The sequence below is a fragment of the Haemaphysalis longicornis genome, unplaced genomic scaffold (assembly GCF_048455015.1).
Source record: "Haemaphysalis longicornis isolate Haplotype H1 unplaced genomic scaffold, Haemaphysalis longicornis Haplotype H1 scaffold_1, whole genome shotgun sequence".
Taxonomy (NCBI): domain Eukaryota; kingdom Metazoa; phylum Arthropoda; class Arachnida; order Ixodida; family Ixodidae; genus Haemaphysalis; species Haemaphysalis longicornis.
The window spans coordinates 298,838,560-298,858,566 of record NW_027526203.1 but is presented as its reverse complement, the minus strand read 5'-3'; the positions used below and the strand labels follow the sequence as shown (position 1 = coordinate 298,858,566).

General features: G+C 47.8%; 1 protein-coding gene across 14 annotated transcripts in view; it reads left to right on the top strand.

The window, feature by feature from the left end:
* The window catches only part of LOC144148956 (inactive dipeptidyl peptidase 10-like), a 541,623-nt gene that overhangs the window by 460,938 nt on the left and 60,678 nt on the right, over window positions 1-20,007 (top strand). For 10 of the 14 annotated variants that reach the window (XM_077680484.1, XM_077680480.1, XM_077680542.1 and 7 more), the window contains exon 2: window positions 6,155-6,269. The exons of 2 other annotated variants lie outside the window; for them this stretch is intronic. In XM_077680484.1, coding sequence (XP_077536610.1) covers window positions 6,155-6,269 — 115 coding nt within the window. Of the gene's footprint in view, window positions 1-4,767; window positions 4,831-6,154; window positions 6,270-20,007 lie in introns of those variants that run through there. 2 more of the 14 variants (XM_077680526.1, XM_077680519.1) reach the window with 1 other exon arrangement.

Below are 20,007 nucleotides of genomic sequence, written 5' to 3'. Positions count from 1 at the left end.
CTTGCGAGGCTGGAGCCTTGCTGCGGTATTTCGAACGCGCCATTTTTTTCTGGCGCGGCTGGAGCATTTCTGCGGCATTTCGAACGCACCATTCTTTTCTTGCGCGGCTGGAGCCTTACTGCGTCGTTTCGAACGCGCCATTTCTTTCTTGCGCGGCCGCTTTTTTCGCTTACTATCGTAAAAACCAACCCAACGAGCGTTCCTGGCTAAATGAACGCGGGGGCTGCCGGTTGCGTCAGCGGTTCACGAGGTTCGAACGGTTATGACTATTTAAACCGCGTGGCTTTTCGAAGCCTCAGCGTGACTCCCTGACCCCGGCACAGAAGTCTCTACTTGGGTCCGTTATCTCGCTGCGCCGCCTGATTCCGGCAGTATAAGCATCGACCGTTAGCGAGCCAAGACGACAAGACGAGCCCATAAAGTGCTCTGCACTTAAACGTGGAGCAACTTTCAAGGTGGTAATTGTCGTGTGATGCGTAAGCATGCTGCATACCGAGCCAATTTACATTCGGCATTACTACTAAACACTCCTGCATTGCTGGGAAGAGACTTTTCTAGCGGCAATATACGCAGTCTGGTATCAAAGTATAAATGTTCTCGGAACTTTTTTTAAATATACCGCCGTGAGACCCCATGGGGCGCCATTTCCTTCCACGTTAAGAGCAGACAGACGGGCTTCTTAGTTGAGTAAGCACTTTAAAGGTGTCACGTGTTTTTGTTTCAAGCCTGGCGTTGTTGAGTAACCACTACGGAGACGCTGTACCCACTATTCATACCTCAAGGTGCCGTCCGAAAAACATCCGCGATTGAGTGAAAACATTTTCTTAAAATCGCCTCTAATATCAGAGTTGGATGTAGCACGGCAGAGAACTGCTAAAACGCCGTTTCTCAATGACAGCTAAATTTTAGGACAGGCTGCGTACGCTTTCATTGAAGCTCCCTCGTGTCTATGTGAAAACACGTGCGTCCAGCGCGGTTTTCTCCCCTTTCAGAAGATAAAAAAGTGCTTGTGAAAAACAACACTGAGTTTTATATGCTGTCGTGGACGTAACAATCAGAATAGGGTGACAGATGCGGTTACAGCTGCTTTTGATTGCAGAATATATTAGTAGCGCTACTCCGTCTTATCAATTTTAGATTAATTTCGCCAATTCAAGCTGAACGCCGGCGAGAATGGCCGCTGCTGATGCCAGAGTGTTCCCGCATGTATGACCGAAAATCCCATCTTCCAATGTTCTCGAAGCTGAGCGATGCGATCAAGAGAGAACGCGGAAGGAATGTTGATGAAGATATCGTCACCGACCATCCGGAGCCTCGCGCCTAAACACGAAAATGACGAAGCTCGGATCAGATGCTGGTGCAACATGGTGATAACTCTCTCTCTCTCTCTCTCTCTCTCTCTCTCTCTCTCTCTCTCTCTCTCTCTCTCTCTCTCTCTCTCTCTCTCTCTCTCTCTCTCTCTCTCTCTCTCTCTCACACACACACACACACACACACACGCACGCACGCGCGCACCCGCACGCACACATACACGCACAAACGCTTTGCATCGATAGCCTCCGTTTTTTTGCGTTTGTGTAGACAAATTGCCACAGAACACTGATTTGAGGTAATTGAGGCTTGACCTGTTCAAACATGGACCGATTTTAGCCGCAAAAACATCAAACACCAAAAAATATGAACCCTTTGGAAAGAACCACTTCCGTGAACCCCCCCCCCCCTTCCTTCTATCGTCGAGAATTATTTTTGCTGCCCGACTTACGCGATCCAGTTCCTTGACGCAGCGACAATTCTGCGCGGGTGCAGCTGATGCCGGGCCGTTCTGACATAAGACTTTTTGCCTGCTTCACTGGGACTACAACCTTTTTTCCTGAACGGTGCGACCCAGAATACGTTATAACTGATGCGCAATCTTATTAGCGTTTCGCGCTACTCATTAACGAGCAACTATTTGTCTCTCGCTGAAGTGATTAGTAACTGAAACATACAACTCACTACCATGGTAATGAGTTTTGTGTTTCGGTTATTCTTGGGCAGTCTAAAGCCTGCCTTAGACTGCCCAAGAATCCGTGAATCTGCTTTACCGCGATGTACCTGAATTACCCCTGCCGGCGTCCGCGGGAACAAATTTGCCGAATAAAGAGTCCCAACATATGATTTGACTCAATAATGGGGTCTGTTCTGTGATTGCAGTGATTGGCCTTCTCCGTGTATTGTGGGGGAGCAGACTCGTGGACGTTTCTTAGCCTGAAACTAGGTCGTTGTTTTACAGGACCTTGCATAGTCTAAATTTATTGTCGCTCGGTTTTTGAATAACTGTTGTGCCGATGCTGATTTCTAAACATCTTGATCTCTGCTGAGTTCATTTATATTTCTTGCGACTCTGTTGATTTGTACAGAAACATATTTCGCTATACCTCATATACAAACCCACTCCTGCGACAGCCCACTTGGGCTGCAGTGTGTGCAAATAAATGAAGCCACATAAATTTATTTATTCAATTTACCCTCCTCTGTATAGGCAGGGCGCAAGTTATAAAGGGGCCTTAAGGCGTACGATGTGGTTTAGAAGCGCCAAGCGTAGCCACGTGGAGCCTTGAATCCCCGGAGAGCTGCGCTCGGACAAAGGTCAACTGTCGGACCCTAGCTCGTGCCGTTGCTATTGAACCGTATTGAACCAAGCTCTAATAGGCCCCCCCTTGGTTCAATAATGTTCCTCCAAGAGCACTTCGCAACGACGCGCGGCTTTTCCTCCTCCCCAAGCGGCGGAAACTGGAGTAACACTTCGATCCGCCTTAAAGCAACGCCGTGGCGGTTATTGTTTTTGTCTCGGTATACAGGAGAAGTATAACCGCGTGTTGGATAGAAATAAACCACACTACAAGATGTGAACCGTTCGCTTCTACAGAACGTCGGCCGGTAATCGCTTGCTCGCAGCACGGTCGCTGAAGGTCCTTCGTCTGTCTTCGTGCTTTTTTTTTTTTTATCCGCTCATGCTAGACACGGAAGCAGTGCTGGCTAAGCTTTTCTTTTTTGATAAGCTAGACAAGTAAGCACGGCGCGAAAAAAAGAAAAAATAGGTCTGGTGAAAGCCAGGCTTTGGCTGTTATTTGTACGTCATTACACTGCGACGCCGAAAAGAAAAGAAAGAAACGCGGGGCGTAACGTCTTTCAAAGCTTTCGCTTACATATTTCGAGTTTTTTTTTTTCGCTCGGAGAAGCGCTTCTCTTCCCTCCTCGAAATCAAAGAGGTAGCGATCGAAGTTTTCGCAAACATATAGTCTCATTTGCAGGAACGGAAAATCTGTTTGGTGCTTTCTTTTGTCACGGCTCGCTGAGTTTTCTGTTACGCTTCATGGCGCAAGCGCCACCTGCGGTAATTCCCGACGGGATGGCACGAATTACGAAGAGAGAAAAATTCGTACGAACTTGATGGTGTGAGTGTTTGAGGGTAACAATACGCCACTCCGTTCACGTTGTTATGACTTTTTTCTTGTTCTTTTCGGTTTGTTTCACTCTCTTTGCCTCGCGAATTTCAGCCAGATGTTTACAAAGAAAAAGGGCGAAAACGAATTCAGTGTCACGCCGCGGAAAAGTACGTCTCCACGATGACGCTGTCGCTACGTGCCTTTGTTCTTTTTTGTTTGTTTGTTTTTTGTAACGTCGCGCTAATCGTTTATGCCCGATAAGAATAGGAGATCTGCAGCCGTTGTTCACGCTATTACACGTACACCCATCAACAGACTTCTTAATATTATCCGACTATGTGTACCTACATGCAGCATGAAAATTTTAGCGTTTGATGGAAAGCTCCGGGGCAAAATTTTAACTATAATTTGAGATTGCAACCATGACCGCTGATATATTCCCATCAGCTATTTTCGGTCCTGTTTAGCCCGCTTGTTGCTCGGACTGAATATTAGGGATCTGAACAGTGGGGAAGGAGGGTGGGCGGAAGACGGTAAAAATTTTATCCGATAAGCCAAATTTTATTATCGAGCGCAATGTCCAACAAATTTCTGCCTGCTCTCACTTCGCCTTGCGCTCCGCTGTTCTCTTGGCTTAAGGACGTGGGGAAAGACGGTTAGAAGAACTGATATGGATGGGAGCGCTCGTCTATAGGAACCTATGGGATACCGGCGAAGCGTCCGGCCAGTGGAGGATCTTCCGGCCATGCACACTACTCCGCCGCCCCGAAAGTCTGGACTCCCATCGAAGTCCAGCGTGACCGCGGCCGCGTTGCTCCCGCTCGGACGCACATAGAGCGCTCTTCGTGGGAGCAGCGACCGAAGGCCCCGAAGCGCCGCTGTTGTCGCGTCGTCCAAGCGTAGCCCGGAGTCGCCGACACGCCGCCGTTCGCCCTTCCCGCTGTGGCCGGAGAGCCGTTTCGCGGTTGCTGTTCCCCCCTTTTCGCCGATCGTGTCGTGGCAATCTGCCAGAATGCTTCGCCAGCGGAGTCCAGAGGCCGTTAGACACGCCACACGCAGTGGCCTAAGGATGCATCGTCTTTCTGCGCTGTTCCGGCCTGCACTGCACCGTGGCGGGCGTTGACAGAGACGAAGTGCGCGCGCCAGTGGCGCTAGTCCCTCGCGAAAAAGCGCGCGTTTATCGGAATTCGGCCAACCCGCCGCGCGTACGCGGCGTCATCTTGCGCCGCAACCCGGGGCACCACGCTGCCGATGCTCGGTCGGCCTGCGTGCGTCCAGCGCTGGGCTCGCTACCTCGGCGAGTCATCGCCGACAGGAAAAGAGCGGTAATGCCTCCTAATCAACCGAGGGGAAAATGGCACCGTTGCGCCCATGTGAGCAGCCAACGTTCGGAAACGGCCAGGTACGGAGCCCGAACCAACGGTAAAAGGCTCGACGGTATGAGCCCATTTCGGCCGAACCTTTAGCACTGCTCTGTTTTTCGACGCTCGGTGGTGCAGATAACGTCCATGGCTCGCTGTACTGTGTTTCAGCTCCATGGCGTTTCCGCGAGCCTGAGTTGGGAAAAGAAGAGAAAAAGGTTTAATACTCTGGAATGCATGAGAAGGCGCAAATGATTTCTTTCTTCATTGGAGGTTTAAGCCCTAAGGAGTGTGCCTTACTTGCGTTGAGGATAGCGGCAGCCGCTGAAACGCGGGTGAGCGACATAGGTCTACGTCACGTAGCTCCGCACCTGGGAATAACAACGTCCATTGAACGCCACAGGAAGACATCGTAGAAGCATAATTTCGGCGCCCATCGCCGAAGTTACACCTGGTGCACGCGACGCGCTGCGGACGAAGGCTACGGAGTAACTTCTGGATCGCCAGCGGATATTTAACCGGTGCCCATACCTCGACTCTTTTGTTTTTTCGCTCCATTAGAGGATCCGCCGTGGTCGGGGATCAAACAACCGACCTTGTGCCCCGTAGTAACCCAACCCAACCTAACCTAACCTAACCTAACCTAACCTAACCTAACCTAACCTAACCAGTAGTAGCGCAACGGCTTAGCCACTGAGCCACAGCGGCGGGTAACTGTTGAAGGGACAAACTGCTTGCACGCTGCGGACGTAGCGCACGAGGCAAGCCTCCTTCCTTTGAGTGGGTTGGGTGTTCATGTGCGCGTTTTGACTGCCGCGTATGAATTGAGACGTTACGCGGAACAAAGCACATTCTTCTAAGCAGCTACAAAAATTACGCACGCAGCGTTGAAACGTGTAGGGTACGTTCCCGTTTAATTTGCTGCCTTTGTTGAGCCTTTATTCTTCAGGGTGAGGATTTGTACAGAAGAAATCGCCGCGAGTGGGCTTTACCACAACGCTTGCGTGCGTGAAATTGACGATAGGAGGAGGCCCAACATGCTATTAAAGTAAAAAGAAATAGAATCTGCGCTGGGAGTCGGCAATCAGTGCGAGGCGTGTATTCCGAGGCTGTCGTCCTTGCGAAGATTTTTTTTTTTACTTCAATCCCATGCTTGGCCCCTTCATTCGCCAAACTAGTACATTCCGTCAGGCTAGGCTGATCGGTCGCTCTGGGGCATCGTGGTGAAGCCCACTTGCGACAACTTCTTAGAGTGTAGAAGGCACGAATCTAGCCTCGGCCGTCTGCTTGTGTCGCATGTGGAGATGAGGCTCCTGCGTGCACTGACGTGTGCCTCTCCCCTCCGATCTCTCTCTCTCGCCGCAGGAGCTGGTGTCCTCGGCGCCGGACAGCCGCAACTGGCGGGGCATCGGCATCGCGCTCCTGGTCATCGCGGGCGTCTGCGCCCTCATCGTCACCGCCGTCATTCTGCTCACTCCCGGTGACAGCCTGCTTCCTTAGTCGCCGCTCCTTGTGCCACGTAGTGCTGTCCTTATCAGGCCTCCTCCCCTGGGCGAGCCTCCAGAACGTTAACGAATTGCAACCGTTGTCATAAGTTTGAAGCCCGCGTCGTTAAAACTGAGAGTGCCAACTCATTATGGGGTAACGGCGAAACGGCCAATCGGCGTGAGCTAAGAAAATCAAAGGAAAATTCGCAAGCCAGCAAAAGCTCCGGAAGGAAGCTTTGGAAGAGGTTTTAAAATTAACGGAACGCCGTATCTGCGAATAGCGAGATGGCACATCAATCAAGAGAGCGGCCCACTGGAAATTCTTTGGTCGATGAACCTGGAGGCACTGAAAAGAAGGCACTAGCAGTTTTCAAACATGATGGAAGAGCAGGGCTGGTTTGCAAGGTTTTCAGGGATGTAAAATAAGGATCCGTGAAGGCAACGTGCAACCTTGCATTTTTTCGAAAAATTTGACAGTTTATAGCTCTCGGCAAGTTTCGTCGGAAAAGTTGTTTGAAGTTGTTTCCATTACAGAGGAATTCGCATTTAAGGTGACATATTTAATACTGCCCGCTATGTTCCGCACTGCTGTTGCGTGCCGAAATTCCCTCGTGGCGTACCCGTGGGGAGCAGAAAAACCGGCGCCCTTGCACCTGCGAAGAGGGAAGTCCGGCGAAGCTGGCGCTTTGGTGGGATGGGCTGCGTTGGAGGGTAGCCATATTGGGGATTTGCCATCTTGAATTACAGGATCTTTAGGTCACACACTAAGGGCACACATGATTGGTGGGCAGAGACAATGGCGTTCCTATAGTGCGCGCACAAGTGGCCGCAGAAGAGCGCGCGGCGTTGAGCAATGTCAGAGGGGAAGAGAAGCGCCGCGCGTGGCCGCGACGGTAGAGAGGAGAATAAAGTGAGGCTGTAACCATGCTTCCTCAGTTGATGATCATGCTTCACTGTGCAACACATAACGTGAAAAAGCCAGCTTACAAAAAACTAGCTTATACCCATTTTTTTGTCGGCTTCACCTCTTAACACAAATGCATTGCTGAAAAGACATTTGCCTCAAAGGGCAATTTTAGCCGTTTTATATCAAAATATGTTGGCCCTAACCTTGTTTTAATTTTTTTTCCCATACGCTGAAGATTGTTGGTCTACGCTCTATGTGTCACCGGAGATGATCTGCTGGACCGTAGCTTTTTACAGCTTCGCTGTAAAAAAAAAAAAAAAAAGGACAGTCACTGTGTCGACTACATGTAAAAAGACGCAGTACTGCAGGAACTGAAGATGGGCCTGTGGGCATTCAACAAGACTTAATTGGGCATTTCCCCTCTGCAACGTCGCATAAGCGGCCACCCTTCTTGTTTCGGACGATGAACCTTAATAAAGCTTATGTTTATATTCGGCTATGGTTGGATAACTACAGCCCCAATGACCTTCAGTATTCCAATGGGAAAACGGGGAACCCGAGGTTTGATTATTCTGACTGCGCACGACTAGAGTAGAGTGAGCATATCGCGCCCTGCCGCTCTGCTCTGGCGAAAACTGAAGCTTTTGCAGTGCTTCCGGCCACGAGGGAAATTGTGAAAGCGTTTGTCGGCACCGCTACGGGGCCTCCTTAGAGAAACCTTGCAACGCTGTCGGTAAACACTTTCACTCTTTCCTTCGTGCCCGGAAACACTGAAAAAGCTTCAGTTTTCGCCAGAACAGAGCGGCAGGGCGCGATTTGCTCGAAGCAGCAGATACGCCTTCCAGTTTCTCATTTTGATTTTGTTGCGATTTCCTCTGAAGAGGCCATTCAGTGCGCTTATTACTGAAACTGAAAAGAAACCGGCCAATAGCGGCGACATTGCTCGAATGACGTCCTTGGAGCGCGCAAACAACGTCATGACCGAAAAAGAGGCAAAAATCTTTTCAGCAACTTTCAAAGTTATGTGATGGGCGCGGAGCAGTAATATTTGGCTGAGGTACCTTGTGACGCCTAATCAAAGCACTGGATATGGTTGTTGACTACGCTTTGAAAATATTTCAGATTTTGAGAAACGTTTAAAAAGTCTCGCAAAGTTCCTTTAAATGCGAATGAGACATTGGCGAATGTCCCTTTCTCTAGCCTCCTTGAGGCGGTTTTTGCTACGCCCATTTCGTGTACCGGTTTTTGGGAACCACCTTCGACTCAGGTTCTGATACGCATATCGTAAAACAAATTACGTGTTGCTTTGCCGCATAATTAACTATATAACTGGGCCAAATCTCGAATTTTACGATGAATAGCTAATTCACAGTGATTTGGAAAGTATTTCATCTCGTTTTTCATTTCAAGTATGCTTGAGAACACAGTGGTCCCATAAGACGACTGTAACTCGCGTTATAAAGCAAGTACCGTAAAACTAATGAAAAGAAAGAGCATGTTTCTAAAGCTCATCTATAACCGTGCCGAGTTGACCGCTTTTCTGCTCAATTGATACTTGATACCGGAGGTACGGAAACGTTCGAGAATTGTCAAAACGGTGTTATGAGAACGCTTGGCGTACGTGGGCTTCTTTCGGAGGACTATAGTTACGTTAAAGGGCTGAAACTCGCTTTCTGGTGAACTCACTTTAAAACTAATTACGCCAAATTTGTTCGCTAGCAAGTCTCTATAGCAGTGAAGAGTGATGGCATTCCCTAATTTAGAAAATAAGTTTCACCAGTTTTAAAATTAATTATGGACATCCGCATACTTCGAGAAAAATGCTATATCGAGTTGTGATGTCAACGTTTTGGAGTATAATTCAATTACACCAGGTCTGTCTGCTCGGATAATAGTACAATCCTACCAAATTTAATTGCTCTAAATATCTCCAAAGGATCTATCTGGAAAACGATCGCGATCTCGTCTCATCCGCACATTAGGTCACCTCCACCTCTGGAACGACGTCACGCGGGCCATCTTTCCGGCAGTCTACGCCAAGCCAGTGAAGCCGCTCGCGCCTAGACACCTCGTTTTCACTTTGACATCTGGTATTGTCGCTTTAATCGTGCCGTTACTAATTCGCACAAGCGCTAGTAAGCGAACCCCTATCGATCAGTGTGTAACGACCACCAATGCCTGCTTCGCGTACACTCTCAGACACTCCTGCGCTTCTGCTGCACCACAATGCGCTCTACTGACCAGTCCATGCCGCCGACAATGAAATTTTGGTGAATGACTATGGCGAACATACGATTTGACTCAGAAATTCGTTCTGCGCTGTGGCATATCGCGCAATGAAAGCGGGGCTTTCTGCACTGCGCAATGCCACAAGTAAGTTTACATTTTTTAGTCAAATGTTAAGCACGTTGCTGTTATCCGCCGAATTTACTTTGTTGGCGGCATGTATTGGTCAGCCGCCCGAGTGAATTTTGGTGAAGCGGAATGACGGGATTGCCTTAGAGTGTACCATGAGCGTTGCTCACAGGAACCTCTTCCAATTTTCTTTTAATCGTTCGGAGCATTGCCGTATTGTCAAATACTATATTTTTGAAGCGTTATCGGACCTCATAAAAACGAGGACCTTGTTATAAGGTGCGAGAAAAGTTTCGATAAAGTCATCGGCCCCTAAATAAGCACATATGCCTGTGAAATTTAACCACAGTAAGGGTCGAAGTGGAGTAATTTGCGTAGAATCCAATTAAACCAAATCTTCATTTTTTCGCTGATATTATTGTATCGGTCGTTGGTCTAAAAGCTACATAAGGAGCTTTACGTGTATTTCGCACTGTGTCACAAAAAAATTTCGCGCAAAGCATGGCACAAAACGGTGTGGATACGTCGAACAACGAATTATTGGAATAACAAAGGGAGGTAACAATAAGGTGAAAAAAGAGCAATTCGCATGTTAGTGTAGAATTTACTACCAAAGTTAAAAAGGAACCCAGAGACATTTAAGACTAGTGAAGTGTGATATAGGCGAAAGGGTTATATGTTTGTAGACGCTTCCTACGTTTGGCTTCCGTCTCGGATTGTATTAGTTATGCACCCAGTCCACGCTTACGACATTTCGCTTCTGCCTCGCGTTGTCTTCATTCCTCGCCCGCCTGTCGTCGTGCACAGCCAGGGATCACTTAATCACCTACCATGATGTCACTGCGCATTACCGCCTCGCTCGCCACAAATACCCTCCTGCCCACCCTGAGCTAACCAACCATCAGGAGCGCTTATGGCGATTCCTGCAGACGCACTCCTTGGCCTGCCGAGCACTTCTGCACCGAATTCACCCCTCGCAATTCCCCTCGGCAAATTGTCCACTCTGCGGGGACCTAGCCACGCTGGTCCACTCCATGTGGGCCTGTCCTCGAGACCCCTTTCCACCCGTAGTAAAGGAAGAGCAGTGGGAGGGAGCGCTGGGCAGCTCGGACCCAGAGGTCCAGATACTTCTGGTCACCCGTGCTGCCAACGTCGCTGCCGGCCTCAAACTGGCGGCCACGCCGCTTCCGTAAACCAGCCTAAGGCTCAATAAAGTGACTCCTCCTTCTCCTCCTCCTCCTCCTCCTCCTCCTCCCTACTTCGTCCGGGGTACAGTTACGTGGGCGTCCACGGAGCCCAGGAGGTGTGCACTCTGAGAAGGCCCCGACGGGCGTCTTCACCACAATGCTCCAGAATGACCAATCGAAGTGGCCTACTGTGCAAGTGCGGCGAACGACGAAGCCCAACTTACGATTTGAATAACGTGCACAATGTCCCAGTGCAGGTTCCATTTTTTAACTCAAATTGAATGCCGGGCCACGTCATTCATCGAATTTCCACACTAGGACCCTTCGATTGGTCATTCTGGAGCATTGTGGTGAAGACGCCCCTCGGGGATAGAGTGCAGGCGGTACAAGGTACGTGCACACAAATTCAAAGTGAGACACGGGAGTCAATACGCTCCTCATTTGATGGTGATGAGTGTGTTGACTTCGCAGCCAAGTGGGAATCGGATAACTGGCGGTGAGCTTCTGACGGACGGTATCATCGTCACCCTTGAGAGGGTATTTGAGAATAACGTCTCAGCCAGTGGGATTTTTGGTGCCATCTTAGGCACCCCGCTCCCCAGATTTTCTTGGAACGGGCCATACAAGGCTTTCGCCTTAAAAAAAGCGTCGAAGCCGTGCGTTTCATGGGCTCCACAAAGCTGGGTACAGGAATGTTTTTGCCGAAGCGCAAGGATTTTAACAAGGTGTATACCACAGAAAACGGCAAGCAATAGTTAATCGTAATTGTGCAACATAGAGGCGTAATCCTGCTCTTTTGAAACCTGCTCTGAGTGAGGAATTAACAAGAATAGGTTGAAGGTTGTATTTCGTGCACTGAAATTTGTAACGCGCACAAAAATGTGAGATTTTCTGCGTATCTTTGGACTAAGGGAAACTTTCACCTTGTGGTACTCCAAGACGCCAGGCAATTCAGAAGTTCACTATCTTTTGGTCACATAAAGTAGAGTTTATCGCAGACGAAATGCAGAAACATCGTCAATATGAATAGTACGGAACAACTTGCAACGCATTCGTCTTCAGTACCATCCTCCAATGGCAATCATCAACTTGTCCCGTATAATCATTAGTTTACTCAAATTAATTTTCGCGATCACGCATTCTACGTTGTGGCAATAATTTAAATCATTAAAGGGGGCGTAACATACTTAAAGATTAAAAAATGAAAGCCAGTTCTTCTGAAACAGCGAAACTGACTTGGGCATGCCTCTCTAGGAATGTGCACTTCTTCTGTAACACGATATTACATGCGTTGACATCCCATTGTCGCACGTAACTTCACTTTGGCGTAGTATTTGCGGAAAATATTACGCATGGTTTTCCGCACGGGTCTACTCTAGTCCTTCAAGGACGCTGAGCGTTCGCTGCTTCCCCCTTCCGCAATGCGCCGTCTTGCTGAACTTGTTTATTTGTTTTACTCTCAAGGCATTTGCTTGTTTAACCCTTTGTTTGTTTTCACTAGAACACTGCCTGATTCATACTATCGCGGGGTTCTTCTCTGCCGCATCCTTGCAGGCAAACTGCCCCTGGTTGACGTAAGCCGTAAGTAAGAGGCCTAAAGCTTCTATTTCAGAGCTGTCAGGTACCACACCGGCAGTGTTCGACGAGAATTTTAGCCGAACTATAAATATCACCGGCTGCACTGTTTCCACAAACGCTCGCCCGGGTCTTTTCCCCTTTGTTCGTACGGGAACTTCATTCTTAAACGCCGAGACGCCGCCTGCCACGTCGTTAGCCTCAACGGCCTGAATAGATTATAGATTATACATTCTAGAAGTAACGAACCTGGTAATGGGAACCAAATAAGCTATATATTTAAATCTTGGGCGCACCCACGCGAGAAAGCTCCGTTGCATTGCATTACATTACTTGTTCCGTGCGAAGCGGCAGAATAAGCCAACGGGGATTTAGAGAAAAAGAACTTGGTGACCGCATTGGTTGTGTATTGCATTTGCCTGGGGGGTTAGAGTCTTGCACAACCTTTCATTTCTTGTACGGTAAAATAAGTTAACATCGAAACGTGTGGCTGAAAGCAAAACTATTGCATATAAGTGGAGCTGAGGGAATATCAAACGCGGAAGCAAAGTTCTTGTTTTTCTTATGCCTTATTCAATATTTCGCTAGTCTGCATCAATTATTTGGTTTCTGTCGCAGTTGCTATCCCCTTGGGCATGTTTTTTTTTATTGCTAATTTGCATAGGATTTTTTCTTAGATGCATACAGACGAAAATACATTGCTTAGCCGGCATTAAAACGTTTTCTTGGGTCTGCTTGGCGACGGCGCAGCGGAATGACCAACGTCCTCTTCGTTGAAGAATTTGCGCAATGAGAGCATAACGCTTTGGATTGCGCAAGTGTTCCCGGTGTAAGCGTAATGCCCGAGTCAAATCGAGTGCTGGGCTTTTGCTCGCTATGCTTTTACGGTCTCATTGGTTGTTCAGGTGTGTTCCACAGGGTCGAATGATTTGGGTTCTTTGCCCTCGACCTCATTCCGCACCACTCGAAAGCTATTCTTCATCCACAGTCATCCTCCATGGGAAGTCGTTTCTTAGGAATGCTGGTTCGTATTTTAATGAGGCTAAAACTACGCAGCGTGGCCGGCTGAGAAAGACACAGTTCTGGATTTTACTCTAAATAAAAAGTATGCCAAGCACATCGCAGCCAGAGGGCTGGTAATTATTTCAGAAGGACGTGCTATTACTCGCATGCTAACAGCACTCCTGGGCCACTTAATGTATTTGTTCTTCGTCCGTAACTTTGTCCCGCTGCTTGGCCGTCAAGTCTTGTAAAAATAGAAGAGGATGGTTAGGAACTTCTCCGTGGGCCTGCATTAGGGCTGAGGGTCAAATGTTGGAATTACGGCTGTTAGAAAGGCACAGAAGGCATCCTAACCGACGCCAGTGCTAGCTTCAGTTTTTGTGGCAGAAAAAAAAAAACTTTTTTTCTGCAGCTGAACACATACTAGGAATATTGGAGACATATTTAGATCATTGTTTTGTAGTTACACGCAGAAATGCGGGCTAGTTGGTGATACGACTTCGACATGGTAAAAAGCGCACTAGACGGGGATAGAAGAAAAGACAGTGACACGGGACGAGCGCTCGTCCCGTGTCACTGTCTTTTCTTCTGTTCCCGTCTAGTGCGCCTTTTACCATGTCGAAGTTCATAGTTACAACCTGATATTTGACTGCATTCACTGTGTTTATCAGGCCAGAGTTAAGTGTATAGCTTAAATTAGGAGCATGTTCGGTTTTGTTAGTTTACACATAAAACAACGGTTCTGTCCTTATTTAGTTTCATTTTCTAACGTTCACACCGATTTTCAGTTGATGTTAAAAAAGCCCATGAAGCTTATTGACGGGAGCTTCTGTGAGTTGCGTTTGGTCGTTACTGTCATTAATGTCCCTGTTTATTAGACAGTCGTCTGCTGAAAAACGCGCAGTAACTGTCTCGTCAGTAGCAAAAGTAATGCCATTTATATATACGCCAGAAAAACGACAGGACACAAGACTGACCCCTGAGAAACACCAGAGGTAACATCTAGCATCAGGTTGGCTGTGGCACATTGATATTGCATCATGCCTGTAGGATAAGCTGTTATCCACATCGTCCCTGTAAGATAAGCTGTTATCCACTTTAATACATCGTAATTAATCCCCAGTTGTGCGGATTTGTAGATTAGTCCATCGTGTGGTACTTGCTCAAATGCCTTTGACACGTCTAAAGATACTGCATCAATCTGATTTTTAATACTTACGAGAGGAAAAAGTTATTTATTAGTCCTCGAAGTTGTGCTATAGTCGAAAGGTTTTGACAAAAATAGAGTTGCTGAAAAAGGGCATTAGTCACTGTTTTCGAAGTGCGGAGCGATTAATTTTGATGTTATATGTTATAAAAGCAAGCAGCATACAGATTTTAAAGAAAGAGGCCAATAGTTTTGAACTTTCTGGTAGTAATCTGACTTATGCACCGGGACAACTTTCGTCACGAGCCAATCGTTTGCTGCCCGTGTTTGGCTAAGCGATGCGCAGAATATGATATTGAGATACTGGGAAACCCACTCCTCATATGTCTCCTTCCCCCAGAAAAAAACACCTGGTATGCCACCCTGTGTGGCAAATTTTTCTCTTTTTTTTATGCCAAGTAAAAGTGATAGGTACCTTTGTAGCTTATCCCAACCTCACGCACGCTTTCATGCATAAGGAGCTTAACGGGGATGCACAGCCGTTGCATAGTGATGCATCCAAAAACGCACATTGGAAGAATTTGCTGTAACAGGATGTCATTGCCAAGTAGTCAAATATTACTTCGTTGCTAACAATTTTGTGCTGTTCTTTACCAGTGAGCGATAAATACCGCCAAAACCGTAGGGGAGGAGATGTCATAAAATTCCTTAACGCATTCTGCATATTACACTCCTTCGGCTTCATTAAGCTGGGGGTTAAACATGGAAGAAGGCTGAGTTGTCATTTGGGGATCATTTACTCGTTTCTTTCTTAAACGTCGCATTTTGCTGTAATTGGCAAAGGCAGGCCTGGAAATCTCAACAGTCTGGCTAACGTCAAAAAAGCGTCTTTGCTTTAACGTATACGAGTGCATAGATATCCAGTTTCAGACTGAAAGTTATCGACGTAACTGTCCCGTTACGCTATACATATCGCAGTGCACTGGTTATCGGTACCACAGCAAGCGGAATGAGCACCTAATCGTACAGCAAAGGAGTAAGCGCCGCACTGTTCTCTGGAAATTGAGAAACTCTCGCCTGCGAACCTGGCACCCAGCTACATTCTCAGCGCGTTACGAGTGTCCGCGTCAAGGCTTCTCTGATGCTAGCCTTGCCATACAGCCTCAGCGGCCGCCCACAGGAAGGCGTGTAAGAGGTCCGAACTTCGCACATGTCCGCTCGCACTGTCTTTTTTGTTTGTGTGTGTGTGCGTGTGCTTGTGTGCTTACACAGCCCCCGGATGCCGTATCGAAAGGCGATGATAACAAGACAATAACAACGCCTACCTGTACTTGCACTTGTATGCGGAATCTGAAGGTGTCACTGCTAGATGCGCGCTCAACGCAGTGCAATGTTATCATCATCGTCACCACCACCACCACCACCACCACCACCACCACCATCATCATCATCATCATCATCATCATCATCATCACCACCACCACCACCACCATCATCATCCTATCTATGCGCACTGCAGGGCAAAGGCCTCTCCCATAGATCTCCAATTATCCCGGTCCTGTGCTAACTGCAACCAATTTATCCCCGCAAACTTCTTGATCTCATCTGCCCGTCTAAGTTTCTGCCACCCCCTGCCGCGCTTGCCTTCTCTAGGGATCCACTCTGCTACCCTTAATGACCAACTGTTATCTTGCCTTCGCATTACATGCCCTGCCCGCACCAATTTCTTCTTCTTAATTTCCACTAATACGTCCTTAACACGCGTTTGCTCCATGACCCACTCCGCTCTCTACTTGTCCCTTAATGCTACACCCATCATCTTCCGTTCCATTGCTCGCTGAGTCGTCCTCAATTTAAGTTGAACCCTTTTAGTGAGCCTCCGAGTTTCTACCCCGTAGGTGAGTACCGGTAAGGTGCAGCTGTTTTCAGGGACAATGGTAGGCTGCCGTTCATTATCTGTGAATGCACTGTTATGTGTGATATTAAAAAGGTGTCTTCAACAAATTTGCGAGGTTAGTCGCTTACGTGATCATAAACACAGGTCGGAAATGAATCCGTGGTGATTGTTAGTTGCAGACCAAGCTCTTTTCTGTATTGCTATTCATGACCATAGTTTGCGGCCTCGCGTGAAGTTTATACTCCTCGAGCAGTGCCTGTAGGGGCGCTACTGAAATCCCCCTAGCGGCCTGTTTCGAAAGCAGCCGCGGGTCGCTCCGTCCCGCTCACCACTGTCGCCGCTGCTTTTGCAGCATGCTGACGACTGAGCTTTACCGTTTGTATACATTTATGTGGAGCACTCACTCGGTTTGCAAATGTGGTGTATTTACGAGAGTGTAAACGTTTTTGACGCGATCTTAGTGCGGTATATTCGGTCTGTATAAGCGCCAGGTGTGGGTTACAGATCAGCGTCGCGAAACTGGCATATGCATGGAGCTGACTAATTCCACTGCCATGAAATTTACTGACAGTGTCTCCGTAAGCAGCGTTTGCTCATATGGGCATACTACGGCTATGAATTATGACGTATGTCGATTTTGTGCGCTTACATAGTCTAGCGGAGCACTCATATTTGACAGCACCCCAGTTACGCTTGCCTATATCATACCTCAGGTATTGGTCACTACCGTGGGCACGCCAATGTGGCGTAAATTTCACAAGCAATACACGAAAGAAGTATGGTGAATAATACAAAATTATACTCGGGGATCGGCACACGACAAAAAATTTAATGCTGGGTCGTCTTGTCCTTAGGTGAGCGCCAGCAAACATTCATCATCTGCTACATATATCCTCCGCGGGAAGAGTGGCGACGGCCGCGTCCGCGACTAAACGTTTTTTTTTTTTTTCGAAAAATCACCATATGACGCAGGGAGCTTGCAGAAACTAGCACAAACTAAAATCAGAGGGCCTAATCAGATACCACACTCTTCCAACGACACATTTTATCGTTTGTGAACTGCCTGCCCTGCAGGCTTCAAAAAATGCGTGTGCCGAGTGATCAGCTGTTCGTTGAAGTCGAAAAACAAAAGGAAAGTGAACGCGCAGCTTGTATGGTTACTAAAACGTTCATTCCTTGATTTCGTTCCGCATTCGGACACAACGAAAGTGAGCGTCCCCCCCCCCCCCTCCCCTTCCCCCACCACCAATATCCTTCGAAATGGCAGTGCATTCCGCATCTAGTTGGGTCTGGGCCTGGGGATACCTACCTCGCTCAAGTTTACACGAACGTCTTTAGCATTTCCTAAACTGCGCTGCGTTTTTTTTTTCATTCCCCTACGAGCTATTCTGTTTTTTCCCGACTTGCAGACCATTTATCATTCCGTGGTTTCATTAGCTTTCATTGGCTCTTGCTATAGGGCATGAGTGTGCACATATTTAACGACGCATAGTCTTGGACAATACTTCACATATTTCCATAAAAGGCAGTACAAGGCACAAGTGGTTGTCAGGTATTGGGTAATCACATCCCCGAAACATATTTTTCTACGACGTATATATTCGAACCAAAGCCGCATTCGTTGTTCGCGCTGCAAGACAAAACCAACCTCTCGCTGTGTCAGTATCGGGTCTAAACAGGCGACAACAGAATGCACTTGTGCCTGACGTGTTCGGAGATGACAGTTGTATGCTGCTGCCGTAGCTGACGCCTCTAAGAGCGGTCGGAAGCGCGCAGAACCGCGTCTCTTGGCGTTCCAGCACTCTACCAAGTTGCAGCTGCTTTTTGAAGTGTCCTAAACGCACTATTTTCTTACAGACGTGGCCATAACGAGTTTTTTAGGGCACACAAAGGCAAAAAGAAGTGAATGATAATCAAAACATTGCATGAGCCCCTACCAACCACGCAGCACTCGTCCCGTAGACGCTGCGGAGGAGCGGCGGCAGGCGGCGCAGCCATCGCAAAGCTCGAGGCGTATAGGGATCGAGATCACGTCTGTGTAGTATACTAAGGATGAATATGCACCGATGAATGATAAGGGTTCCGTAAAGAAAAAAAGAAAAAAAGCGAGGGCCAGTCGGCATGAAGCGGCACGACGGTGCAGCTATGGTATATTGGTTAGGTGATAACGCCACAAAGTGACCAAGCGGATCCTTAATATGCTGACACATTTCGCTGTGCCAATATGAACATATGCTACGCTGCAATCCTTTTATAAACGCTACACATCGGCTGTCCTGTGACACCGAGCGCTCAAGACAGTGTGATGTAAGGTATTGCTTCGCGCCTGCTGTGAGGAACGAGGGCTACGGAACGCGTGACGTCACCGGATCATGTGAACTGTCCTCCCATCCTCAGCCACTGTCGGCGGCCTCCTCCACAAGTGATATTTAGGGAATAAGGTGAGAAAAGGACGGCCGCTTTGTATTTGGCAGAAATTGCTGGCTTTGCTATGAACTTAGCTTTTCTGTAAAGCGTTTTACCTCGGTGCGATGTAGGTAACCGCCACTGACAACCTCTAAGGGCCGTATTCTGAGTCCCTCCTCCACTCCGATTGCTCCCTCCACTTGGCTAAAGGGAAGGATTCCCCATTGCCTATGCACGGGGAAATCGATTTCAAGGGCCTGCTCCACTGGAGGCTCGGGTGGAGGAAGGATTCAGAAGACCAGGGTTACGCTGCTGCAATAGCTGTTTTAAAATATACTGTAGCTGATTGATTGATTGTGGGGTTTTACTAGGGCTATGATTTACCTGGGCTATGAGGCGAGCCGTAGTGGATGGCTCCGGATTAATTCTGGCCACCTGGGGGTCTTTAACGTGCGCCGAAATCTCGACACACGGGCGTTTTCGCGTTTCGCCTCCATTGGAAAAGCAGTAACCGCAGCCGGGATCGAACCCGCGTCCTGGGGCTCAGAAGCACAACGCCTTAACCACTGAGCCTCCGCGGCGGGTTCATTGTATCATTGTACAGGGTTCATTGTAGCATACTGTAGTATTAATAAACTGGTGGTAACTGGCTGCGTTTTTCGGTAACGAGTTGACGTGTAGTTTCAACAAAAATCTCAGTGACAGACGGTGAGGCATTTTCACAGTGAGGCGCTTCGCTTACAAATTTAAAATAACGTTGGTGAGAGGTTCATTGCGCGCTAAGCTGAGCTCGTGGTGAAACGCCTCAAAGGCCTCTCTTTGCTTCACATATCGATCACCACCCGTAGGTGGTATATCCAATAGATATGCTTATTTTTATCACATCTGGCCGAGACACGTGGGGGCGTGTTCAGAGTATTGGTCGCACAATTCTGTGAGTCGCGGAGCACCGAAGGTAACCATAAACACGTCGCACCAGCACGTCGGTAAAATCTGACTCTCGTCTATATACTATCTACCCTGATGAGAACACTCGACGTTTAAAATCAGTGCTTGACGTTTCTCTCTGGAGTGTAGTACAAAGCACAGTCTCTGAAATCACCAAATGATTTGATAATTTTTTAGCGCAAGCTTTAAATGTATTGCAATGGTTTTGTTTTTGTTTTTTTCACTGAAGGCAGGCCATTGTTATTTTTTCTGTCTTGCTTGTTTGCGAGTCGTGCGTAATTCAACTTTTGTTTAGCGAGCGCTTAAG